Genomic DNA, 26113 nt, shown 5'->3' on the forward strand with positions numbered 1-26113 from the left:
AAAAATCGAATCGAATTAAATCACTCTATTTCGGTTTGATTCTGCTTAAACCAATCTGTTTTGATTTTTTAATTTAGACTTAATTTTCAAATTATTTGATATACTTTTCACTTTGCTTTGAACCTAATAACTATTAATCAATGAAATTAAATAATTTATATATAAAAAATTACATATAATTCATAAATTCTCCATAAAAATAAATCAATTCAAAAATCAATTCGATTCAATTTGATTCGATTTGAATATATAAAATTATTATTTAGTTCGGTTTTATCGATTTTTTTCTCTTAAAAATCGAATCGAACTGAAATAACTGGAATATTTATAATATAAAATCAAATAATTTTAAAAATCCAATCGAATTACCAAATTAAGACGATTCGATTCAATTTATTCTATTTGAACTGAATGATGCTTACCCCGATCAGTTACTCCAATTTTAATATAATCCAATGATTTAAAAAAAAAAGGTCAAAATTTGATACTAAATTAGATTAGATCGGACTAATCAATCGGTTTTCAATCCAGTCTAAAGAGGAAAAAAGATTGATTTTTGTTGATTTCAAATTAATTTAATTTTGATATAATTTTAAATCTGAACTATTATCCTGGCCGGGCTACCAGTAGCCAAGTTCTTTATCGTGGTCATCGCTTATTTGCAAAACCCAGACCCGCCCAGCAAATCAACCATGCGCCCATATTGTTTGGGCTCTCGACGTGTCACGGGCCCAGCTTCAGCACTCAGTAGGGACCGTGTGGCACTTGGCTTGAACTCTTCAAGACAAGTCAGCCCACAAGAATCTCACAACAACTGCGAGAAATTAGAGACATGGTTAGCATTAGGCCAAGTTAGGCTAATTTGGGGCTGTATCACAAGCATTTCGTATAAATGGGCAACAAATAAGCAAGCATCACAAGCATGAAAGGCACAGCAAAGCAAGGCACAAACATTTCATGAAAAGGCTACTTCATTCATTCATGGAACATAATTACAACCAGTCCATTATAGGCAGGGGGGAAACCTATAAGGAGCACACAACGGGACACGGCAAGCACAGTGACTAGCTAGGCCAGTTGCCCACCCAAGGCCAACCAGTCACTCCCCCCTAAAGAGCATTTGGGACATAATGCCTTCTGGCAGGAGGATACATGAATATGTCTCACCCATCACACCCCTAAAATTACATAAATAAAAATAAAATACAAATTGTCTCTTTTGCCCCTTAAAGAGGTTATATTACATATGATTCTACCCCAAACTTCCTAACCCTTGACATTCTCCCCCACTCGAATGGTCGACGTCCTCGTTGACTGTGCTTGTAGAAAATCTTCAATCTTCTGGACATATTGGTGAAGGTCTGTTGCTTTCTCCCAGCTGGTCTCTTCTGTGCTCAAGCCCTTCCATTTGACGAGATACTCCTTGTGTGGTGGCCGCTTGGTAGTTCTGACTACTCTTTCTGCAAGAATCTCTTCGACTCCTTGGTTGACTGGTGGTGCGGTGGTGATGGCTGGCCTGGATGATTTGTTGCGGCTGACATCAATTGGATCAGCATGGTATGGCTTCAATCTGCTCACATGGAAAACTGGGTGGATCTTCATCCATGCTGGTGGCTCTACTTTGTAGGAAACTTGGCCCACTTTGGCAATGATTGGCATCGGCCCTTCATACTTTCGAACTAGTCTGCTATCCCGGTTGCGAAGAAATTTGAGTTGTTCTGGAAGTAACTTTACCATCACCAGGTCGCCCACTGTGAATTCCTGCGGTCTTCGATTTTCATCTGCCCATTTCTTCATGCGCTTGGATGCTTTTTCCAATCGAGCTCTGGCAATGTCAGCTGTCTGCTTCCACTCCTTCATAAAATGATACGCTTTGGGATTCCTGCCAGTGTATGGACCATCCAATGTGTGAGGTGCCAAAGGCTGCTGTCCTGAAACAATCTCAAAGGGACTTTTATTAGTGGCAGAGCTCTTTAAAGAGTTAAAACAAAATTGTGCAACATCGAGTAAGGAGGCCCAATTCTTCTGACTGGCATTTACAAAATGCCGTAAGTATTCCTCTAGCAGACCATTGAATCTTTCTGTTTGGCCATCCGTTTGTGGGTGAAAGCTGGTGGAGACATCTAATCTAGTCCCCAAGAGTCGAAACAATTCTGACCAGAAAGAGCCTATGAATCGGCCATCTCGATCGCTAATAATGCTCTTTGGGATCCCCCAGTATTTCACTATATTTTTGAAGAAGGCACGGGCTGTATCTTCAGCTGAACAGTATCTTGACATCGGCACAAAGGTTCCATATTTTGAGAATCTATCAATTATCACCAAGATATGGTCGTACTCCCCAACCTTCGGTAATCCCGCAATGAAATCAAGGGAGACACTCTCCCATGGTCTAGTTGGAACTGGCAACGGTTGTAATAATCCTGCAGGCTTTTGTCGATCCGCCTTGTCTTGTTGACAGACCAAGCAAGTCTTCGTGTATTCCCTCACATCATCTTCTAATTGAGGCCAGTAATATCCTTGCGTCAATAGAGCCAACGTGCGCTGCCACCCTGGATGTCCGGCCCACAAGGTATCATGACATTCCTGCAGCAAAAGCTTCCTCAAATTTCCAGCCTTTGGGACATACACTCGATTTCTTCGGGTCATCAAGAGGTCGTCTTCCAACCAAAATTGTCTGGTCTTCCCCTCTTCCACCAGTTTCATCAATGCTACTGCTTGGGGATCCTTCTTCAAGTTATCCCGAATTTGTCTTCGCAATGAAGTGTCTACTTGGCTCCTTGATAATTGAGCGAGATGTTTCAAGGGTGCTAAGTTCGATTTTCTACTCAATGCATCTGCAACCCGATTAGAACTCCCTGGCTTATACTCAAATAGGAAATCGAACTCTGCTAGGCATTCTTGCCATCGTGCTTGTTTGGGAGTCAACTTTGGTTGAGAGAGAAAGTGGCTCACAGCTGTGTTATCTGTCTTCACTACAAATCTTGACCCCAATAAGTAGTGCCTCCATGTACGAAGACAGTGTACTACCGCCAATAACTCTTTCTCTTGAGCTGTATAGCGAAGTTCAGCATCTTTTAGTTTTCGGCTTTCAAAAGCAATCGGATGTCCTTCTTGCATTAAAACTGCTCCCAGCGCTAAGTCTGAAGCATCAGTGTGTACCTCAAAAGGTTTTTCCATATCTGGGAGAGCTAACACTGGTTCTGCTATTATCATTTGCTTCAGTTTTTCAAATGCTGCTTGACAGTCCATAGTCCACTGCCATTTATTTCCCTTCCTTAACAACTCTGTGAGAGGGTGGATCTTCTGTGCATAGCCTTGCACGAATCGCCGATAGTAATTTGCTAGTCCCAAGAATGATCTCAATTCTGTAAGACCTTTGGGTACCGGCCAGTCCTGAATTGCCCTTATCTTGGCTTGGTCCATCCGAATTCTCCCTTGCTCGATCACATGGCCCAGAAACTTAATCCTGGTTTGAGCAAAAGCACATTTCTCCTTCTTCAGAAAAAGCTTGTTCTCCCTCAATTTTTCAAAAACAAGGCGAAGATGTTCTTTGTGCTCTTGTAAGGTGGAGCTATACACCACAATGTCATCAAGGTATACCACCACAAATTTGTCGAGGTAGTCATGAAAAACCTGATTCATTAGAGTGCAGAAAGTTGCAGGAGCATTTGTTAGTCCGAAGGGCATCACAAGGAATTCAAAGGCACCATACCGGGTTACACAAGTAGTTTTCGGCTCATCTCCTTCTTTGATACGAACTTGATGATATCCCGATCGGAGATCTAACTTGGTGAAAAATTTAGCCTGCCCCAACTGGTCGAATAAGTCCGCAATCAAGGGGATGGGGTATTTGTTTCAGACAGACTTTATTAAGAGCCCGGTAATCCACACAAAGTCTCAAGCTACCATCTTGCTTCTTTTGAAAAAGAACTGGAGCACCAAATGGAGCTTTCGCTGGTCGAATAAATCCGGCTTCTAATAACTCATCCAGCTGTTTCCTTAATTCTGCCAATTCCGGTGGAGCCATTCTATAAGGGGCTCTTGCAGGAGGTTTGGTTCCTGGCAATAGCTCGATCTCATGATCTATACTACGTCGGGGAGGCAAGACTGCAGGTAACCGTTCGGGCATCACATCTTGAAACTTTGTCATCACATCTTGAATCTGCGGAGGGAATGGTGGTGCTTTTCCCCCTTCTTGGACAAGGGGAACTACCACATATGACGGCTCCCCACGCTTGACACCTTTCTTAAACTGGAGGGCCGATAACAACTTCTTTTCACTTATTGGGCTAAAACTTGTGGGAATGGTACACGGCTTGTCTCCCATTAATAAGATACAATCTGCAGCTGGGACTGGGATTGCTCGAGCTCTCTTCAGAAATTCCATCCCGATTACTACATCAAAGTCATCAAGGGGAGTCACCGTAAAATCTATTTTGCCATTCCAGGGTCCCATCTGACAAGAGACACCACGAGCAACTCCCACAGTGTTCAAGGCTTGAGAATTCACTGCCTTTATCTTCCCTGCGTCGGCTTGCACAGTTAGCTTAAATCGGGTAACCAGTGTGTCAGCTACAAAATTATCAGTGGCACCTGTGTCTACCAAAGCCCTAGCATTTTTCCCATTAATGAGTAGGTCCACATACATCAATCCCCTCTCCGTAGTAGCTGTTGGTTTCTGTTTTTCCAAAGCTCCAAGAATTCGTAGGGCACCCATTGCTGAGGCATCACGATCATTTGATTCCCTATCTTCTTCGGGCTTCTTTTCTTCCTCAAAGATGGCCTTTAAGGCACTTAAAGCACTCTTGGTTGGACATTCTCTAGCCCGATGTGGCCCATCACAGAGAAAGCATTTCAACGGATTCGTCTTAAAGGAGTTGGTCTTATCAGTGGACATGTGTGCCGACCCCTGTCTTGAGTTACCCTGTTCCCTATTTTGGCTCATAGGTTTGTGGGTGTTAGGCCCCGAGGTCCAAGTTCTCCTTTCTGTCCCTCCAAAGTTGGAGTTGCTTCGATCCACTCCCCCACTCGAATTTCGACCCCATTTGTTTGGGCGATTATCCGAACTTGGAGGGGAGTTAAACTTTCTCTTTGAAACATTGCTTGAATAATCATCGAGACTCTCGGCTGCGGCTAAGGCAGTGCTGAGTTCCTTTACTCCCCGTCTGACCAGTTCATTCCTGGCCCAAGGCTTTAAACCTTTCTGGAAGTTGAACAATCTGTCAGCTTCGGACATATCCTTAATGTCGAGCATGAGTGCCGTGAAACTTCTTACATATTCTCGGATAGAGCCTGTGTGCTGTAGCTCTGCTAGCTTGCACCGCGCATTATAGGCCACATTCTCCGGATAAAATTGAGCCTTTAGTGCCTTCTTGAAATCGTCCCATGTGACAATGGAACATTGGCCAGAAATAGATTGCTCCACCTTGGTTCTCCACCATAGTTTTGCATCATTTGCCAAATACATCGGCACCATTTTCAATTGACCTGCATCAGAGTCATTTTTGGTAGCAGTGAAGTATAATTCCATGTCAAAGATGAAATTGTCTACCTCCCTGGCATCACGGGCACCTCCAAAAGACTTGGGCTCCGGGATTTTGGCTTTTCCCATCTCAAAGGCTCCCCCATTTGCATTGCTTGCTGCTTTCATGAGCAAACTCACTTGTCCCTGCAACCCTTGGACTTCTCCTTGAAGTGTCTTTGCTGTTTCGACGACATCCTCTTTCATGTCATTCACACTACCCACCAAGGAATCGTGGGCGATGGTGAGAGCTTTTAAGCTTTCTGCACAATCCCCTGCTTGAGAGGCCTCTGCCTCTAATGCGAGCACTCTGCTCTCAATATCCCCCAATCGGATAATATTTGTTGGTAGGGAATTTTGGATGGCCTCAAGCTCTATTGGCTCATCCTCACCCCCAATCAATTTGGCTACCACAGCCACCAGTTGCTCCACTTTCTTCTCCAGCACCTCAACGTGCTTATTTCGTTGCTCAAGAGAGAGGCGGACAACTTCAAGTTCTTCGGTCAAAGCCTCGTATGTGGGACAGTTATCAATGAGAGCAAAGGCGTCATCAACCCTTCTCTCAAGGTCATCAACTTGATTAGCAAGGTTGGCCATCCTCTATTCAACTCACGGATCAATCGCTGCTCTGATACCAACTGTCACGGGCCCAGCTTCAGCACTCCGTAGGGACCGTGTGGCACTTGGCTTGAACTCTTCAAGACAAGTCAGCCCACAAGAATCTTACAACAACTGCGAGAAATTAGAGGCATGGTTAGCATTAGGCCAAGTTAGGCTAATTTGGGGCGGTATCACAAGCATTTCGTATAAATGGGGCAACAAATAAGCAAGCATCACAAGCATGAAAGGCACAGCAAAGCAAGGCACAAACATTTCATGAAAAGGCTACTTCATTCATTCATGGAACATAATTACAACCAGTCCATTATAGGCAGGGGGGAAACCTATAAGGAGCACACAACGGGACACGGCAAGCACAGTGACTAGCTAGGCCAGTTGCCCACCCAAGGCCAACCAGTCACTCCCCCCTAAAGAGCATTTGGGACATAATGCCTTCTGGCAGGAGGATACATGAATATGTCTCACCCATCACACCCCTAAAATTACATAAATAAAAATAAAATACAAATTGTCTCTTTTGCCCCTTAAAGAGGTTATATTACATATGATTCTACCCCAAACTTCCTAACCCTTGACACGACGGACCCCATAAAAAGATTCCATCTCATGGAAAACCTTAATGCCCCCATCTACCAGCCCCCAAAAGCTACATCCCATTAAAACTCCTAAAAAGCTAAATGCTTAACTCCGTCTGGTTTAACCCCAGCCTCCATCACTTGACAAGTAATTTAGCAGTAACTCACCATGACCGTGCTTGCAATGCCGACCAGCATCGCCTTCCATGTAATCAAACTCTTATCAGTGCTCAATTCAAAATTCATTAGAGCAGTACTTATGCACACCCACTGCATAAAAATAAACCAACCCAGTTGACAAAAAAGAATCAACTGGTATTGCTTTCCTTTTTCCATTTCACCTAGTTGTGCACAAGCAGAAAGAGCAGACACCAAAGCAATATTATCAAGTCTAAGCTTTAAATCCATCATAAGATTAAATATTTCAATTGCCTCCTTGCAATGACTTCCCTGGGCATACCCTGCCATAAGAGTATCCCACGACACAGAATCTCGCACAGGCGTCGGATCAAATAGTTCAATGTCACCGGCTTTAACAAATCCATCAATCAACGCATTGTAAGAGGCCACATCTTGATGAGAACTTTCCTCAAACACCTGATAAGCATCGTTTAAGCGATGAGATACTTTATAAACATGAATGAGAGAGTACATTACGTATAAATCTGAGACAAACCCAATTCTCAAAATTTAGCTGTGAAGCGATTGGGCCAACGAAAGAACTATATGTATGCATGACTTGACACTTATTGCAAGAAACATGATGACAGTTAGAAATTAGAATAATGACTTATTGTTTCAAAAGAAAGATATAGCCAAAACCAATGGTTCTCTCCCCAGTGACCACTAATCTAAAAAGATTAGTTTTTGACTTTCTTTAATTTATGCACAATGTTCCCACATTTAGTAGGTAAATGCTTTCCACTAATTAGATGGATTAGTGCTATTTGACACATAGATTCTCACATCTATGCAAAATGGGTAAGAGCTGGACATTGCAAAAAAATTGTAACTCTAATAAAGAAACAGCATATCTACTTCCATTATCTCCCTTTAGACTCTCCTATGCTAATTGCTGCTATAAACTGCTTTTCCAATTATTTATAATTTGATTAACTATTTGGAGAGGAGCCCTCCACCTGTTCTATTAATTATCCAATTTCTTTAGCTTTTCTTCACATATGGGGAATGATTAGGCTCTCCCTGTTTAGATGTCTTGATACAGATCAACTGGTTGTAATTTATGTGAAGCAGAAGAATAATAATATTCTTAATTAGTGGAATAAGCATGTCACGGTAAGAGAATAATGCCTTTCTGGACCATTTTCAAGTAAATGTGACTCTTTCTCCCTTTGCCGATCTTTTATATATATATATATATATATATATATATCTGTGGAATATGGAAAGAGAAGAAGAAATGCAAATGCAAATGCAAATGCTGCTCCAGTGCTCCTAGTTCTTTCTTGCTCTCTCTGAACTAGAAAAAGATTTGACACTCGAGGAAAATATGCGGACGAAAAGAAAAAAGAAGATGGTAACAGGAATTTCATGCGTCTGAGAAACTCTCTTGCACAATTTAGCATATGCTGCTCATTCAATTCTCATGTATCAACACATCACATAGACTGCTGGGTATAAAAAGAAAAGAATATATATATATATATATATATATTACGCAGATGATTAAGGTCACTGTGTTTCCTCAACTTCAGGAAATAATGAAAAATAAATAGTTGTGACCTAAGAGATAATGTAATCAGAAGTGTGTCGCAGAATGGAAGGTAATGACGAAGACCCATCACCTTCAAGTCAGAAATTATGATGTCATATAATCATTGTTTCTCAACACTACCTTTAAATAAGGTTCCAGGAAAAAACTCTTCGACTAACAAAATTATGTGCCCCAATTCAGGAAGGGGGATTACCGTCTATTCTGTAACTCAAATAATTGTATTGGCTACTTGACTAGCAATCCTATTCTTCTTTTCTTCGTCAGCAACATATGTGGACTATTTCCACACCTGAAGTTAGTTTAATTGCCACAGCACATGACAACAGTGCTCCCCAATCAAAGATCTAGGCTTTTTTTCATGGCTTCATAAACCAAATACGTTATGCTTGCAGATGGCACAACCTTGAGAAGATTTGGGAAGAGTCCTTTGTAGAAGCCTTTATAACTTTCATTCTGAAGTGTTCTCCAAAATACATCAGACATACCCTTATAAGCAGCAGCAGAATTAGAATGCTGTGCTTGCATTCTGAAAAGAAAAGAGCAAAGCAAAAATGAATTACTGAGCTTGCTTTCTGAAAAAGATTATAGAAATTTATTGGGATAAACCTGATAACCGGTGGGAAATTGAAACTTCACCTCCAATCCAGCAAAAGAAAGGGGGAAAAAGTATTATTCTTTATTTGTAGACAGTATACACAATACCTGGTTCTGATAACCTGTAAGGGATAAACACATGATGCTCCAAATGCTGCTGAGACTGTCCCACAACCCAATTGCACAAGAGGACCCGGTTCTATAGAAAATTTAAAGCTTTCAGGACAATGACTCCATTAAAATAATAAAACCTCCACAGAAGATGATAAACAACATTAATGAGAAATTGTACCACTATCATACAGAATATATGTTTTTGACATGTCTTTCAGCGTCTCATACGCAGCAAGGTCAATGCCAGCATAAGGTATAATCCCAAGAAGAGATGGCACAAGGCCTTTATAAAAGGCTCGAGGTCCTTCCTGAACCCATATATTCTTTGCTAGAGCTCCCAACTTTGGAGCATTTCCACCTTCACAAATTTGTAATCGAGTTTTAATAAGATCCAAGGGATAGATAGAAGTTTGTGCCACTGCACCAGCCATCCCACCAGCAAAAAGTCTCTCAACAGGACCTATACTATCCTTTTCTCCCCCCTTAAAATCCGCAATAACATTCTTTAACAGTTCATAAGAATAAAACTTGATAGCACTTTCAGGTGCCACCTTCACAACATTTAATCCATTACCACGAAAGAAACCCAAGAAACCATCTTTCTTCCTTATCTTCTTTATAGCAGGAACAAGGCGAGCATGTGTTGTCTGAACTTGCAAAACCACCTTCAAGCGATCAAGAGGAGCAGTTGCAGTACGAGAGGCAGCTCCTGCTATTCCCCCTGCAATGAAATATTTACTTCTATTAACATGCTTACTGATGCCTTCTGGTATAACAGCTTGTTCTCCAATATCTACAAGGCATACCCTTTCCCAGTGATGGTATATGTTTTCAATTGTAGCTTCATGTGGATAGAGCAAAAGAAAATCTCTCCATTCTTCAAAAGTTATAATTCCATTATTATCCTTGTCAACATGCTCAACAAAACGAGCAAGCTCCTCATCATTAATTTCAATACCTGTGAAGCAGAAACTGCCAGGGCTTATAAGATGAAAACAACAAGTATACTCAAAGCAAGGCCCAGGCCAAGCAAATGCTTGCACAAAGCATAAAAAATAATTGGCATATGCAGATAACCATACTAGATCTGAGAAGTACTTTTCGTCAAAATGATAAAAATTCCAGTGTATAGAAAATTAAAATGGGCAACTTAATACTTAAAAGGGCAGTAACTTTTAAATGAGGTCATATAGTTTAGGATGGACTATGGAGATGTAGCACCAATGGAGATAAAGAAGAATAAAGTGAAACAAAATAGACAAAAACAGAAAGGATGAAGACAAAGAAGAGGGATGAAATAGGAAAAGGAGAAGTAGCAAATATAGAGGTAGAGAAGAAATTTGACATAGAGATAATTATTAATTCACTCAATTTTCAATCCAACCAAGTGTCTCTTATTTAAAATGAAACTCATAAATGAATTTAAAAAAAAAAAAAAACCTATAGTATCAAAACTAGCATTAGATAAAAATAATACTCAAATTATTTGTCGTCCAGATCTCCATGTAAATAGAAGATTAAAATCCTGAGAAATCCAAAATACAATATTAAAATCCTATATAATCCAAAAGTTCAATACAACTACAAAGCATAACAGCAGAAAGCTTCAAATAAAATTAAAAAAAAAAATTCAAACACATGAAATCATATGACCGATTATGGGTAAACAAACCCTTGTAACCATATTAAGATAATATAGAATTATCTCACAATGAAAAAGGATCTAATACAATTTGCATTCAACCGAAACAAAGGTGCAAAAGAACTCATGTGAGTACCAACAAAAAGGACCAGTACACTTTCCTAAGCAAGCTCCTCAAAGCACTCCATTGCCTTTCTTGTTTATACACCCATTATTCTAATTTTGAATAAATTTATTTATACATGATGGAGGATACTGGATATTTATTTATTTTTGAACAACTTAGCTTACCCAAATGACAAGGGAGCCTGTTTGTAGAATTGGACATTTTCAAGATGCCAAAAAAATTTGTCAAGTGATTTTCATATCAATTACACTAGGGAAAAAAATATTTCAGGACTTGAACCAGTAATAACACTTCTCCAGGATGCGAAATATTAAGAAAGAAATACAGATCAATGATCAATCTTTGGCCAATAGGTAATGGCCAGTGAATTTTCATCAAAGCAAATGAGGCTGCAAAAGTGACAGCCACTAGGAGCTTTCAAAATACAACCATGAAACAAGATGGACTCTCTCACTCCTTTAGAAGGAATGTTGCCCATCTGGTAATCCAAAACTAACACAGACATATAAGCTAAGACACTAAACTTTCAGTTGTGATCGTGCAACCAAATTGCTAGCAAGAACACCTACAACACTATCCTATGGCACAGCATCAACCAACTGTCGAGTATTAAAGCAACCTTATGAAAGGAGAATTCAAGAGGCCATCCAAAACAAATCTCTTAAGAGAACTAAAGCTTCATTCTTTGTTACAAAGCTATGAATTCACAGTTGTTCGCATGCAGAGACAATTCATCTACATGCTTGGTTGACTACATGAAAAATGCATCATTGTCCCTATAAAATTTATTATCCTACATTGAATATCTGATTTAGCAATATATAGTTAACCACATCAATTACGAAAAAAGTTTTCCAATCTCACTAAGCATGCAAGTGAGCCGAACAAGCACTTGTTTTCACATAGAATATCAAAAAGCATCATCATATCCTCTGACTAATAATTGAATAATCAAACTTACACAAATTAGCTGCATAATTTCACTGTCAATGCAGTCCTCATAAGAAAACATTTAGAAGTTAAAAATAAAGCAGTGAAATTTACGTTATACCAGCCTTAACAAGTGCATCCCATAATTCCTCAGGCAAAATGCAACCATTGTGCTCGACATCAATTGCCTGAAATATCCGGTACAGATCCAGCTCTTTATCGTCCATATACCTCCTAAAATCCTGATAATCCACCCGTCCATCCCTATTTGCATCGCAAACTTTCAACAAATCGTTAGCGTATTTATATTCCGCCGGAATCTGCAACGCCGACAACCCTGCCTCGATCTGCGCATAATCCAAGTATCCAGCATTCGCGGCGTCAAAGAAATTAAACAGACTCCGTAATCTGACATCCCTCTCTTCTTTGGTTTCTCGCAATGCCAACAGCACATGATCCATGGAGACAGAACCCGGCTTCTTAACCTGATTGCAACACCCGGAGCTGTTGGGGTTTGTCTCCATCTCCGGCAACCCAACACGGTGCTCGACGGCGTGACCAGCTCCGGACATGATAGAAATTCCCAAATTGCAGAAACGCTAATTGTGGGGTAGGGGTAGGGACATGAGTTGCATTAAAGGAGGTTTTTTTTTTTTGCCCTGTTTGTTGGTATAAATCTCTGGGTGGTTGACAACAGTAATTAATAAGGAAACAATTAAAACAGAAACAGCTTTCCAGTTAAGGAAAGATCCTGTAAAAAATATGGCTCGAATTAGCGAGAGGGGAAAGAAAGGGGTAGAAGTGATGGGTCAAGCGAAGATGAGCGCACAACAGTAATTAATAAGGAAACAATTAAAACAGAAACAGCTTTCCAGTTAAGGAAAGACCCTGTAAAAAATATGGCTCGAATTAGCGAGAGGGGAAAGAAAGCGGTAGGAGTGATGGGTCAAGCGAAGATGAGTCACAATGAGGAAGAAAGAGGTTGGGTTTGAAATGCAAGGAGTGAGAATGGGCGTTTCCAGGCAACAAAAAGCTTGATTAGTCCCTGCGCTAATGGCGGGTGAGAGAGGGAAGCATTACCCGGATATTATTGCATTCGAAGGAGTTTGAATTGGCACGTGCAATTGATGGGCTTTATGGGAATTGATGGCACGTAAAAGATAGAGAAGAGTTAAACAGTAACCCAAAAAGATAGTGGTACAATAGTGCCCATTCGGGCTACGTATAAGGTCCTCCACATGTTTGTGTAATTGTGCTAGAGAGAGGAAAACAAAAGCAATGCCTTCTTGGCTAGCTCTGAGATCTCAATAAAATAGCTTTCTTTTATTGGCCTCTTAAATGACAAGGTGCGGTCAGAGGCGAAGGGACCCGAATATTTAGAAAGAATATTCTTGTGGCTGGGGCCATTTTTATAATTTATGAATATTCAAATTTTTTTTTTCTTATAAAATTATTGCCACCTGGACCTATAGAATCTATAATAACAATTCTTTCTAATTGCTTTAATAACTTGGATAAATTTGAAAGCTTGTGCTAAAATTCTTAAATCGAAAATGAGAGAAAAAAAATAATAAATGGTAAAGAAAAGTTTTCATATTAAAACTATAAAAATTATAAAATATTATAATCAAAGAAAACTTAGATTAAGCTATTTTAATTTAGTCTGATTTAATATTTAAAAAAAATTAAACTTGAATTAACTATATTCTTTTCAATTTTAATTTTCATCTAATTTTAAAATTATTCATCGATTTCGATCTCATACCAAATGAGATCGGGCCGTCTCTAGGACGTAGCAATAAAAGCCACGGCAGTCAATTATGGCAATCAGCGCAGGGGCCTACAAATTGAAATTGGATAATTAAAATATCGAAATGATGTTGAATATTCCAGATGTAGACAGGCTTTGGTTAGACCCTTTTCACCCCTCAGCTCACGAGCTGGGCTTTATTAGTTCCTTGTTCGCTCACTCACACGCCAGCCTCCAAATCCAAATAGCAACCCAACCAACCAACCACAGACTCCAATGTCATTGATTTCCAATTGATTGCTCCAACGAGTTTGTCATACACAAACATATAATAGCTTTGAATTAAGAACTCAAAAAGACTAGTGCACACATTTGACCAAAAGAAAAAAAAAGACTAATGCACACAGACATTTGCATTATTTTGGGTAAGCCTCCACACTCATGTGTAATTGGTTGACAGCCATCACTTATTCTTCTCTTTATCTGAGATCGGAGCGTAACGGCAACAGTTATTGCTAGTCCCGACAGCTGCCCACTGGATTATTTCAGTTCTTCATTTATCTGTAAGAACCAAAGAGAGCTGGTGAGCAGAGGTTAGAGCTGCTAATTAGTGCTAAGCAAACAACCCAAACGAGAAAAGATTATGGTCTTTCTTTCTTTTTCATGAGAATTCCTACTCCAGATCAAACATCTAATCCCTGCTTTTGAAATATATCATAGCTAGTCAAAATTCACAAGTTTAATAGGCATACTATTTGGTATTTGGTCTGCAACCAAAATGTAGAAGAGCCCCATAACTCCGGTGTGCATTTGTGTTCTGCTATATTTAGATTCCAGAATTAGATTCTCCCCTTCTGCAATCTTGACAGAGCCTGGTTTAGGATAACAAGTGGACATTCCTACGATGTAACCAGCCTCATTTCCTGCTTCTTTTCCTTCTCCATAGGTCGGTATCGAACTGCATATAACACGTTCATCCTGAATTCACCACACAAAACAAATCAATACTATTCATTCCATTCCATTCCATATATATTAGAGCATTTTATTACAAACTATAAATTAATTTTAATTGAGGTTAATTTAAAATCACCTGTCCATAGAGAGTTGAACCAGTTCCTCCTATATGCTGGTGGGCAACACCATAGATGACGTAACCACCAGTGGGCATGGTGAGGCTTGTCCTTTTCATGTCAATGCATCCATCAACACCAACACCAGAGCCATTGCAAGGCTTAACTTCATACTCAATCTGCATCCGAGGGTGAAAAAGAATTATATGAACGCATAGAACTGCAGGGGAATAAATATGAATCCCTGATTTAATTATCACCTGGCAGCCACTCTCTGGACTGACTTCTGTTGAGCCATTAATTCTCTTTCCAGTATCAGTGACATCAAATATAAAGATTTTGACTGGGATAATTGAACTATCCCAATCGACCCACTTCACTGTATACCTCAGGTAGAGGGTCCTCTCGACACCCTCAAAACCTGGTATTAATCTGCACTGTGTGCGGTCATAACAACAATTTAAACCTCCTTTATAATCCGGCCTCAAAGGTTTACCATTTTCATCCACTGTGACGTTGTATAGGTCACATTTGCATTCGATGCATCCCAACCTATCTTCGACACCCCGACTATCGATGGCATGGACGTTTAGCATCCATCTCTCCTCGTACCCTGCAGGAATTTTAGTAGGATTACCAATTTCTATTCCATAAGGATCAGGAACATGCGTTGCTGTTTTTCGTGTTTCTGATCCAAGGCCAAAATACTGTCTGAGAACACTACCCTGGCACACTCCACTATTCCCTGCAAAAATATCATCTGATGGGTGACTCTTCTCAGTAGCTGAAGCAACCCTACGATGATAGTATCTAGCAACAACCCAATGGTGAAGATAAGTTTCATGAAGAGGAATAGGATTCCCAGCTTCATCAATTACTTCAGCATTAAAGCTTTTGAGAGCAATATGACCTTTTGGGAAGTCAATATTGTAGTAATTTCTGTTCTCAACTGATCCTGGTCCCAATACAAACTTCGGTGACAGGAAAGTAGCAGATTTGATATGATTTCCATTTTCCAAGGGACCTTGCGAGTAAGATAAGTTAAATACAAGTAGCAGTATTGCCAATGAAAGCAAGCAACCATAATAAGAACAACGCGCCATATTTGCTGCAGATATAAAAATATATAAACCAAGTTAAACCCAAGCATATATATATATATATATATATAGATAAAGTGACGGCCACAACAATTTGATAACAGAACAACACAATAGAATCATCCATATTAGCTAGTATATATTTAGCCATAAATATCAAAGCAGTTTCTATGTATCATGATTTCAAATTCTTCCAGTTTAAGCGAAACTGAACATGAAACCTGCACTGACGGAAACTGCAAAGTGATTTCCCTTCAAAGCAATAACATGACAGTTAGATTCAACCATGTTTAGAACTGGAATTAATTAAAACCAACAAAAATATCTATATGAATTATGGAAAAGGCTTACCCAAATCCAGTAGCTGCTGTGCTTTTCACAATCCTGCTTTGAATGGTCAAACTATTTCTTTTGGTTCTTATAAGTTACCTACCAAATCATATCATTGCAGTTGGCACAATTTTTAAGAAGCCACGTGTCCCAGGCGTCAGGTCATTGGTTACGTCATTACAGTTGAATTTAGGACAGACTTGGAAATCTCAAATGGAGACCTGGGTCCATGATTTGAAAGCGATAAACGAAGGGGAGGAGATATGGATGAAAAAGCAATTTCAAATAATTATTTTGTTATATTGAAGTTTTATAATTGAAATTCGAAAAAAAAAAGTATTATAATTAAAAAGATCTCCTCTTTCTAAACTTTTTAGAGAGAGAAACTTCTCTTTTTGTTATTATTTTTTTTTTTAGTCTTTTTTTCTGCTAATTTGCGCCTTTCTTTGTTTCTTTACGGTAAGGGGGTCTTTTCCTCGGTTCAACAGTTGGTTGTCCCTCTCCCTTCCTAGATCGGCGTAAATATGGATTTTTAGTGCTTTTGCAAGTCTAGAGCTTACATTTGTGAGGGATTTTGATTGTACTTAAGCAGCCTGATAGTCTGATTGCAGGTGTGTTTCTATTAGTTGTGGGTGTTGGAGGTGGCTTTGGAAGTTGTTTGTGCTGGTATGTGCTTCTTATTTTTAGTTTGGCATGGAACCAATCGTCTAGTGAAGGCAACTCCGAGATGCGATGTAGAAAATTGACTCAAAAGGTACGAATAGGACATCGAACAGACACATCGCTGATGTTAGGTACTTAATGTAGTGCAGATGCGAAGCTTCAATGGTTATACCAAATATGTAGACAGCTCAGACGCGTGGTTTTGGTGCTTAAGAAGGATTTTGCCTATATGAAACAGGTATGCTAGTGCATTTAAGATTTGGGTTTATTAAATTTTAAAAATTTTTAATAAATGATTTTTAAATAGTAGTTTTTAATAATAATTTAAATAATAATATTATTAAAATTGATATTAAAAATTAGTATAAATTTAAATTATTATTTTTAATTATATAAATTTTAAAATAATTTTTTTTTTCAAATTCTTTTTAACAATATTAAAAATATTTTGTTGCACGCTTTCCAACTTCTACATATAGAGCATGTCAAGACAGAGAGGAGAAATTTACCTTCAAAAGCATGCAAGGTTCGAAATTCCAAATATAGGGCAATTGTCTTTCTAGATAATATCGCAAGCGGACCTAATTTCTTAGGGGATCAAATAGGGCCACGATGTTATGACCCAAGCGAGGCACTGCTGCTGCTGCCTTTTTAATTCCATTGAAGCCCACGGCACCCGTTTCTTCTCCAGCCTATTAAGGTTTCCTCTCCCATCGAAACCAAAGCTCGGATCAAGAAAAATGACGAACTTGAGAAGAGCTCTTATCAGCGCTTATCGTGTTGTCAATTCCTCCACCACAGCCAGCCGGACCTCGATTACTCCTTTTTCCCCCATTATCAGAGAATCCTCTTTCAGGTTTCCACCTAATATTCCTTTACAATTCGATATATTGATTTGATCGAAATAGAACATTTGTTTGATTGAATTTTTGTGTGTAATTTTCTCCCAGGTCTGAGTATGGTTTGTTTTCACGTTATTCAACTCTTAATGATAATGAGACGCGATTGTTAGATGTTGATCTCTCCAACGAAGAAAGCAAAAGGCGTTTGTTTAACAGGTTTCTATCCTTTCATTTCCCTTATATTTGGTCCCTTCAAGATTTTTGGCTGTGTATTTCCTATACGGACTGATATTCTTGTTTTGTGGTCTCTGGTTTTAGGCTGTTGTATAGGAGCAGGCAAAGAGGGTTCCTGGAGCTGGATTTGGTTCTCGGTAAATGGGTAGAAGATCATATTTTTTCCATGGACGAAAGTGGAATTAAAGCACTTATTAATGTCCTTGACTTGGTAAAGTTTCTCATCTATAAGCTAATGGATTTGTTAATTTTCTGATCAATGATAAGTTTGGCATTCTTCTTTTTTCTTGTGTTCTTTATTACTTTCTTCTGATTTTATTTTTCTCCTCAAGCTTTAAGGGTATTTCTCAAATTTACGAGTGCACATGTACTGGGAAATACTACCTGCTTAAATTTTAAGCTATCTTCAAATTGACCAGCTTTAAGGTGGCTTTATGCTGCCAAGATTGTGTATTAATCACATGTTAATTCTGCATTAGTGAACTGAAACTGATGGTACAACTTCTACTGCCTTCCGGTTCAATATTTTGTGCCCTTTACTTCTCAGTGTCAGGTTGAAATTAAGGTCACGATGAATGAAAGATATTTAACGTCTGGTTTGGCGTTGTATCTCTCAAATGCCATTGATGATTGTTTTTTTTTTCAAGTTGAGGATTTTTGTTCATATCTGGTTTCTTTTATGCAGGAAAATCCAGATCTTTGGAAGTGGTTAACTGGTCAGGAGCAACCCCCAGAGGCTGTGAGCATAAATCCTGTGAGATATGATATAAAAGATGGCTTCACAACTTGGTGTTCATTGTGATACATCTATTTCCCTTTCTCACTGCATCTTTATATTTGTTGGTGTAGGTCTTTTCTGCGGTGCGTGATAAGATCATTAACAATCTTAATAGCCATGCTGCTCCTGAAACACGAGCTATAGCTGGACAGCCATGGGTAAGAGGGTGGGATGATATCAAGAAAAGTCCCGGCAGCCCTGTGGCTGGGAATCAGTAGCTGTTCTATTGTTAAGCTGGAAGATTTATTGGCTTGCAACATATGAAAAAGAATAATATATTTTGTCATATAATCTACATAGCGTGATTTGAACAAGAGCTACTTGCTGTAACGAAGTCAAGAAATTTAGTGCCCTCTCCATATAGGTTCATGAACCATTTGCAAGTTGTATCTTATAGTGAGAAATTGTTTCTGTGAAATGTGTGTTTTATTTTTGAAATTGCATGTTTTCAGCATTGCTCTTTCTTTAATCTTTTCATTTGGGTTTCATCGTCTTGTGAGAGCATGTGAGGTTTTGCACTTGCTTTTGGAAGCTGGGCACTGGTATTCCTAAATGAAAACAGTAGCTGGCGGGGCCCAAATAAGAAAATTAAATACCACTGGACAATAGTATAAATGATTGTAAATCTTAGGATGGGTGAAAGTAGAATTTCTAATACTCGGATGTCCTGAATCGATGATAGGGAAACTTTTTGAGGATAAAAACATTAAGCCGTTGACCAATTGGGATGAGTCCTCAAGAATGAAGCCCATGTCCTTACGCTCTCATACTTGTTCTCTTAATCTCCTCTGACAATGTCTTTTCAGTAGCATCAAAATCTGTAGACCAAATACCAGTTCAGCTGCATCCTGCATGGCCTCGCCAATTTCACTCAACACTCTTCATGAACAATAGCGACGGCAACCTCCAAGTGGTGGACCTCTGGTACAACTGGCCCAATGGTTACAGCTTCAACTGGGAAAGCTCTTGTATTGTATGACCTTGAATGGGATAATGGGACTTCGTATATCTACACACCATGGACTCAAGAATGCAGCGTTCTGCATTTCTCGGTGGGTGTTCTCCGAACCAACTGGCTTGAAGGTGCTAACTATCTAGGTCAGCAGCAAATTGATGGATTCCTTTGCCACGGGTGGGAGAAGGCGGATTTCATTGGTACATGAGGATGCCACAAATAAGAGACCAGTTTAAACTGGACCTTCCACACTGGTACTCCTTGGAAGCCACAAGATGGTTGTGAAATTTGACCACTAGATAAATACCCATAATTTTTTGAGCATGTTCTGGTTGTGTTTGTGTGGCAGGGATGGTTGCTCATATGATGACTTTGGAGGTGGTACCAGCCAAGGATGAAAATTGGCAAGCTCCATGTTTCCTGTGTTTGCTGGTGGATTGTCTCTATGAGGTTCAAATAAACTTGCTGATTTTATAAGCAAATGATTTTTCTTTTTGTCCTTCAAATCACATCCTGAAAAATCTATCATTTGGGCGCCATTTGGACAAAAATTCCGAAACTGTGAAATTAAAACAGACGCAAGAATTTCAAGTAACTTTTAAGGACCTGATTCCCAAATCCCTCTCAAGTAGGCTCAGTTGTTGCACTTGCACATAAGCTCAGTAATAGTGTGGGAGACGCAAATTGCTTGAGCCGCCAATCAGTGACATGATCCTTTTCCTTTTGTTACCTGTTTGTAATTTAGATTTTACAAATCCAAATCAAAGCTCACAAATGGAAAGACGCGTACATTTATTTTTATAATCTAGATAGATACAAGCCAAATTCATTGGCAATTTGGCATGTGATTTGTATTAATAATAAAATTAACTAAGGTTGAAGCTCTTAAATTAGGGGTGTTTGGTGTGAGTTTAAAAAGAGATCATTGTTATTTTTTAACTTTTAATTTATTATTAATATTATTTGAATATTTTAAAAATATTTAATTAATTTTTTATTTTATTAATATTTATTATTTTTAAAAATTAAATATTAACTTTAAAAATATTAAATTAATGATTATATTTTTAAATATTAAAATTTATAAAATTAATATTTAATTTTTAATTTTTTACTAAACACGCTGGGAAACATATCATATTTGTATTAATCAACATCAAAATGATCCTTTTGTTTTAATTAACGGCAATTTTATGTGCTCAAAAAGCCTTATTAAAAAAAAAATAATGAAATTGCAAATTCCAAGTTAATGAGCTTGCGGGGTATAAACGTCATTCTGCAAGTACAAATGAAAGGATGAGAGCGGCCCAAGCATTCGGCAATCTAGCTTCGCCAAGTGTGATGAAAACTAAAAGCTATTAAGAGCTTGATGTGGCTGACACTGTCACCGCCTCCAATCGACAACTGGGCGCCGGCGAGTCCGGGATTCGAACGGGTGACAAGTCTCTGATTCATCAAAATCATTCAAGCCCAATCCTTCACCATCGTCACAATCACATTAAAACACAGTCACTTTTCAGTCTCCATATTCTTTCCTTCCCCTTTCCTCTCTACAGCGAAATCCTGCTCAGGTTTTTACGTTTTATCTGACTTTTTAGGCGAAGAAGATGGTGCTGGGTGTTTGGTTGTTGGTGAGGATATAAATTACTTGAAAATGGGAACGGGCTCGGAGTCTAATGGATGGAGCCGAGCTCGAGGATTGGTTGTCAAGACGCTGGTTCTGATTGGAGGTGCGATTCTTGTGAAGCGGCTCACTAAGTCTACTACCCGTTGGGACCATGCGCGAATTGTAGCTCAATCACTCGGCGGCGAAAAGGTACCATTTAATTAAGCTTATTGCCCTTTTTGGTTCATCCCCACTAGCGTTTCTTTCCTGATTCTAGTGTCAATTTAATTTGTGGGGTTAGTTCTCGAGAGATCAAGCATCCAGAGATCCCGATAATTACTTCAACATTAGGTACCCTTTTACTGCTTCTTCTTCTTCTTCATCCAATTTCCTCCCTTTCTTTGAACCATCTAATTTTATTGAAATTTGAGTAAGCGCGATGAACTTTAATGCATCTTGAGATATGGATTCAGATTTTGCAAGATAAAGTTCAAATGTTGTGAATTATTAGTTTTAGGAATTTTTTATGTACAGAATGCTGACATGTCCAGCAGCGGAGATGGTGGATGGTTCCAAGGTTTTATATTTCGAACAGGTTGTTTAACTCACTTCCCTTCTTTCCATTCCTCATTTGTAGATTCAGTTGATATATACTATTTTTAAAAGAGTTATCCATCTATTATTAGGCATTCTGGAGGACGCCTCAAAAGCCATTTCGGCAGGTAATCTATCAGTTTGCTATTTAATTTAAGATTTTTTGCTTAAATTCTATTATCTTGAACATTATTTTATTTATATTACAGGAATGAACTTCTGTGCAAGGTTTTTTGCTTTACAAAGTATAAAAGTTACTCTTTTTTTTGAACTGCTTTAGACATTTTTTAGCTGACAGTTTTTTTATTAATGACACTAATGCAATAGAAATTTTATTCTACGGTTCCAGAGGTTCTATATGGTGAAGCCTTGTCCAAAGGAGTTGAAATGTGATGTTGAGGTAAGCTTATGTTGAAACTGATGGTTCTATAAGAGCATAATAACTATTGCCTGTATTGTGAATTTAAGTAGTTGAAAGTCTTTTTTTCCTCAAATCCTATGGAATTGTATGTGGCCCTAATATCATTAATGCTATTAGTATAATTACTATTCTCAATATCATTTGCAATTATTTTCATCAAAGTTCTCTTTACTTTGATCATACTGTCTTCTGCATAATATTTGCTTGAAGCCATTTGAACTGCTTTTGTAATGGTACTTGATTTTCATCAAGTATATCTGTCGAATAATATCAATGAATGGTAGCCAAGAATATACCTCCATATGTTATACTCGGATACATGATTCTCAGACTTGTCATAAAAGCATGCAATGGTTTCTTAGCATTGCTGCTGCCATTAGTTTTCTTGACATGTAATAAAATCAGTGAAAACTCAGTTTTTTGTGGCTACTTTGTACAACTTCCTTCCTTGCTTGCTTTGTTACTGCAACTGTAACTCTTTTTTTTTTCTTTTTTTCTGGGATAGTTATTAATTATCATCTTCTTACGAATTGCTCTTTTTCCCCCATTCAATTAGTGGGATTAAATTATTATTCCATTCCTATTTCATTTTGAGGTGCTGTGAGAAATTTTCTATAAACACCTTAAACAACTAACAAATCATTCTTTCATTAATGGACAGGTGAGCTCATATGCCATCAGAGATGCAGAGGAGTACAAAAATTTCTGTGATCGCCCAAAGGACCAGCGACCACTGCCAGAAGAAGTTATTGGTGTAAGTCCTCTAGACAGATTCAGATTTTGACTTAATTCGTCATCATTTGGTATTGGATTTTGACTCAACTTGTCATCATATGGTATTGGATTCACATTGTCAATTCTAAATTCACCCAATATCTTTACTTAGATTACTGTTAATTCTAATCTATGCCTTGCCATGCATTACCAAAATGAATAACATTTTATTCTGTGGACATATTATTTACTTTCTCCACTTTGTTGCATAAGTGCAGGACATAGCAGAACATCTGACAACAATACATCTTAAACGCTGTGACCGTGGAAAACGCTGCTTGTATGAAGGTTCTACTCCCCCTGGAGGATTCCCAAATTCATGGGTATTTGCTTTTCATCCTTCTTGTCAATATTCAATTTTTAGTTTCCCCAAACCTCTGCGTATATCTGAGGAATTGTATATTGAAGATATTTGGTTTTCCAGAGATGGGAACAAATGTAATTGTAGTCGTTACTAATCTATCACACTCTAACAGAATGGAGCAACCTACTGCACTTCAGAACTTGCAATTTTAAAGAACAGTGAAATACATACCTGGGATAGGGGTTACGATGATGATGGAAATCAGGTCAGGTTCATGGTCTCACTTTGGTTTAGGTTAAGTTTATTTGAAAATGAATCAAGATTGTTCTGTTCTGTCAAATTGAAAGTTCTTTCTGCTGGTTACAGGTTTGGGGAGTGAAGGAAGGACCTTATGAGTTCAAGCCTGCACCAGCCTCTAGTATTAATAACATGTTTTCTCCTTTGAATTTCCCCCCTCCACAATTGATGGAGACAGGAATAGAGGGTTCTTTTGTGTTGCAAGAATGATCACTTTATACATATATAACCAGGTGTAAAGTTTCATGCTTAAATTATTTTTATCAAATAATAATTCAGTTAAAGACCATGTTTTCCATCGGTTTTTGTTTGTTGGATAGTTGAGGATGTAATATTGCAATTGATGAACATGAATAATTTATCAACTTGCAGCTCTTAAAATTCCTAGATTTTCAGTATAGCTCAAGATAATTAAAAGATTACATTTCTCAATCTTAGGATGGAAGAAAAGAATAACATTGTATAGGCGTTCCCTAAATGGAATAAAATTACAAGAACTGCTCTACTCTATGAACTTAAGCATTCACCTGTTAACACTCTAGTACCATAGTTCCTATGTGGAATTGCTGCCGTTCAACCTTGGAATGTGCTATTGAGGTAGAAATATAAACCCGCAAGGGCCGCAACTCCGACTCTAATTGCAATTGGCAATGCTCACCTGCCATGTTTAACCTCGTCAGAGAGGCTGAGTTTGTAAGACTAGTTACAAGAAACAAGAAGTACGCTTACCCAATTGCTTCATCTCTCTGGATTTGCGCTTTGCGGGCTTTTCTAACATCTGTTTCATTAGCATTTTTGGTCACAGATGGTGCATATGGCCTAAATCTCCTTTTAGGAGCACCACAAACTCCAAGCAAATTCAATTAGCAATCTAATCAAAATCGAGCCTGAAAAAAAATAATAATAATAAATAAATAGAACTCCCCTTTTCCTTTTTAGCCGCTCACATGCATCAAACATTTTGTTTATCATGAGAGAGAGCTATAGCCTATAGTTTAATAAACCAATGAAATCATCGCTTCATGGATAAGGAAGGCAAATTGTATGCATAAAATGCTTATATAGGTTGGTCAATTGCATAGATAAAATGTCACCTAGCAGGATATGGGAAACAAAAGATTCAGGTGAGGATGGAAGTGTACCAGGGCAGAAGTACCTGTCAGGCAGTTTCTCGAAGGGAGTCCTTTCATTGTAAATATACCTACAATCACCAGAGTTATACCAATTTACAGTCTATTCATCTATTAAATTTTGCAAAGAACAGAATTAAATCACGAAACAGCCAACAACTCATCAAAGAAAATAAGCACTCGCAATCGCGACAAATATAGGCTTGCTTGGAGGCAACAGGCATGGAGAATCTTGGAGCTGAAGATGCAAGAGGTTGCTGATGTTGATTAGAAGCAAGTAAGAGGTGGAGCGAAGGAGAAAAGAAGGACGATTTCAGAGAAAAACGATCGGATGGTGCCCTGAGTCCAGCATTACTGCGAATCGGAGATAAAAGAGAAGGCAATGATGTGGGCTTTGCAGCCTGAGTCGTAATGGGTATATGCGGGGACATTTTCTCTGGCACTCTTTTCTTTTATTAGGAGTCTTGTTTTTAGAAATTATCATGGGGGTATTTGGTTTACCTGTTAGTTGTAACTGATAGTTGATAGGCATCTAAACAAGTAAATTGTGATATTTGATAAGTTAAAAAAAATAGAGCTGATAACTAATGGGCAACTGATATGATACCTTTTATATTTTTTTATATTTAAAAACTTAAAATTAATTATAAATTTTTTTATTAATAATAATAATTATTTTATTATTTTATCTATATTTTTAAAATTATTTAATTATCTTAAAAAAATAATTATTTTCTTATTTTAATAATAAAATAAATTATATAATGTAAAAGATTAATAATTACATATTTAATTTAATAATAAAATAAATAATATAATATAATAAATTTATAATTTTATATTTATTTAAATAATAAAATAAATTATATGATATATACCCTTATCAGTCATTTCACATATTAACAGTAACAGTTAAATATAATTTTATCAAACACTTAATATAAAATAGCTATCATCAGCTATCGATTATCATCATTATCATTAACAAGAATAATTTATCACCATCAATTATCAGTTGTATTCAACAACTAATCCAAATAGGTCCTAAATATATTCAATACACGTGAAACACACTCTTACATATTATAAAGAAAATTTATTTTATCTTTTAAAGAAAAAATATTATTTTTTAATATTTAATAATTAGCCCTTCTCAAACAGCATTGAGAGAAGAAGGAATGGGGAGAAGGAATAGAGGTAAATTAGCAATGTGTTATTGGCTGTTTGAAGAACGGATGGAAGCCTAGCTTTCGTGTCTCCCACCCAACTGCATCCTGTCTTCCTCCCACAATTTTTTTATATATTTTTTCTGAAAATTTTATATATAAATTTATTAAATATATGAATGTTATATAATTATATATTAATTTTATAATAAATTAAATTTAAATAAAAATTAT

At 37.9% G+C, this 26113-nt stretch overlaps 7 protein-coding genes across 13 annotated transcripts; 3 read left to right on the forward strand and 4 right to left on the reverse strand.

Annotated features, from left to right (window-relative positions):
• Window positions 1-3802: 3802 nt before the first annotated feature.
• On the reverse strand, window positions 3803-6121 carry LOC131175502 (uncharacterized). The gene has a single exon (XM_058139942.1). The coding sequence runs from the start codon at window positions 6119-6121 to the stop codon at window positions 3803-3805; it is 2319 nt and encodes a 772-aa protein (XP_057995925.1).
• Window positions 6122-8488: 2367 nt separating this feature from the next.
• LOC110635236 (calcium-dependent mitochondrial ATP-magnesium/phosphate carrier protein 2) lies at window positions 8489-13166 on the reverse strand. 2 transcript variants are annotated; one of them, XM_058139646.1, is made up of 4 exons: window positions 11977-13166; window positions 9342-10135; window positions 9158-9248; window positions 8489-8981 (listed from the first exon to the last, which is right to left on the reverse strand). In XM_058139646.1, exons 1-4 carry the CDS (start codon window positions 12432-12434, stop codon window positions 8792-8794), a joined length of 1533 nt encoding a protein of 510 aa, XP_057995629.1. In that variant the 5' UTR covers window positions 12435-13166; the 3' UTR covers window positions 8489-8791. The 2 variants fall into 2 exon arrangements, with proteins under 2 accessions (XP_057995629.1, XP_021640176.2); XM_021784484.2 differs by having other exon boundaries at window positions 9342-10121; window positions 11984-13165.
• Window positions 13167-13881: 715 nt separating this feature from the next.
• LOC110635167 (uncharacterized) lies at window positions 13882-16188 on the reverse strand. 3 transcript variants are annotated; one of them, XM_021784389.2, is made up of 6 exons: window positions 16137-16167; window positions 16007-16037; window positions 14946-15793; window positions 14706-14864; window positions 14365-14590; window positions 13882-14173 (listed from the first exon to the last, which is right to left on the reverse strand). In XM_021784389.2, the coding sequence occupies exons 3-6, from the start codon at window positions 15786-15788 to the stop codon at window positions 14166-14168; spliced, it is 1236 nt and encodes a 411-aa protein (XP_021640081.2). In that variant the 5' UTR covers window positions 15789-15793; window positions 16007-16037; window positions 16137-16167; the 3' UTR covers window positions 13882-14165. The 3 variants fall into 3 exon arrangements, with proteins under 3 accessions (XP_021640081.2, XP_021640080.2, XP_021640079.2); XM_021784388.2 differs by lacking the exon at window positions 16007-16037 and having other exon boundaries at window positions 16137-16188; XM_021784387.2 differs by lacking the exon at window positions 16137-16167 and having other exon boundaries at window positions 16007-16121.
• Window positions 16189-17267: 1079 nt separating this feature from the next.
• LOC110635215 (succinate dehydrogenase assembly factor 2, mitochondrial) lies at window positions 17268-19086 on the forward strand. The gene is made up of 5 exons (XM_021784463.2): window positions 17268-17634; window positions 17729-17836; window positions 17939-18065; window positions 18540-18608; window positions 18704-19086. The coding sequence occupies exons 1-5, from the start codon at window positions 17396-17398 to the stop codon at window positions 18848-18850; spliced, it is 690 nt and encodes a 229-aa protein (XP_021640155.1). The 5' UTR covers window positions 17268-17395; the 3' UTR covers window positions 18851-19086.
• A 484-nt stretch (window positions 19087-19570) lies between these two features.
• LOC131175503 (uncharacterized protein At4g14100-like) lies at window positions 19571-20064 on the forward strand. The gene is made up of 2 exons (XM_058139943.1): window positions 19571-19787; window positions 19937-20064. The coding sequence occupies exons 1-2, from the start codon at window positions 19571-19573 to the stop codon at window positions 20062-20064; spliced, it is 345 nt and encodes a 114-aa protein (XP_057995926.1).
• Window positions 20065-20864: 800 nt separating this feature from the next.
• On the forward strand, window positions 20865-23881 carry LOC110635228 (chromophore lyase CRL, chloroplastic). 2 transcript variants are annotated; one of them, XM_021784476.2, is made up of 10 exons: window positions 20865-21022; window positions 21186-21403; window positions 21495-21544; window positions 21728-21788; window positions 21880-21915; window positions 22137-22187; window positions 22870-22962; window positions 23201-23305; window positions 23459-23551; window positions 23653-23881. In XM_021784476.2, the coding sequence occupies exons 2-10, from the start codon at window positions 21242-21244 to the stop codon at window positions 23791-23793; spliced, it is 792 nt and encodes a 263-aa protein (XP_021640168.2). In that variant the 5' UTR covers window positions 20865-21022; window positions 21186-21241; the 3' UTR covers window positions 23794-23881. The 2 variants fall into 2 exon arrangements, with proteins under 2 accessions (XP_021640168.2, XP_021640166.2); XM_021784474.2 differs by having other exon boundaries at window positions 20891-21403.
• A 59-nt stretch (window positions 23882-23940) lies between these two features.
• LOC110635207 (uncharacterized) lies at window positions 23941-25176 on the reverse strand. Of its 3 annotated transcripts, none has more exons than XM_058139213.1 (4): window positions 24894-25176; window positions 24726-24784; window positions 24313-24430; window positions 23941-24241 (listed from the first exon to the last, which is right to left on the reverse strand). In XM_058139213.1, the coding sequence occupies exons 1-4, from the start codon at window positions 25142-25144 to the stop codon at window positions 24238-24240; spliced, it is 432 nt and encodes a 143-aa protein (XP_057995196.1). In that variant the 5' UTR covers window positions 25145-25176; the 3' UTR covers window positions 23941-24237. The 3 variants fall into 3 exon arrangements, 2 of the variants coding, with proteins under 2 accessions (XP_057995196.1, XP_057995195.1); XM_058139212.1 differs by having other exon boundaries at window positions 24740-24784; window positions 24874-25176; XR_009145442.1 differs by having other exon boundaries at window positions 24740-25168.
• Window positions 25177-26113: the final 937 nt, after the last annotated feature.

The sequence above is a fragment of the Hevea brasiliensis genome, chromosome 17, assembly GCF_030052815.1.
Source record: "Hevea brasiliensis isolate MT/VB/25A 57/8 chromosome 17, ASM3005281v1, whole genome shotgun sequence".
Taxonomy (NCBI): Eukaryota; Viridiplantae; Streptophyta; class Magnoliopsida; order Malpighiales; family Euphorbiaceae; genus Hevea; species Hevea brasiliensis.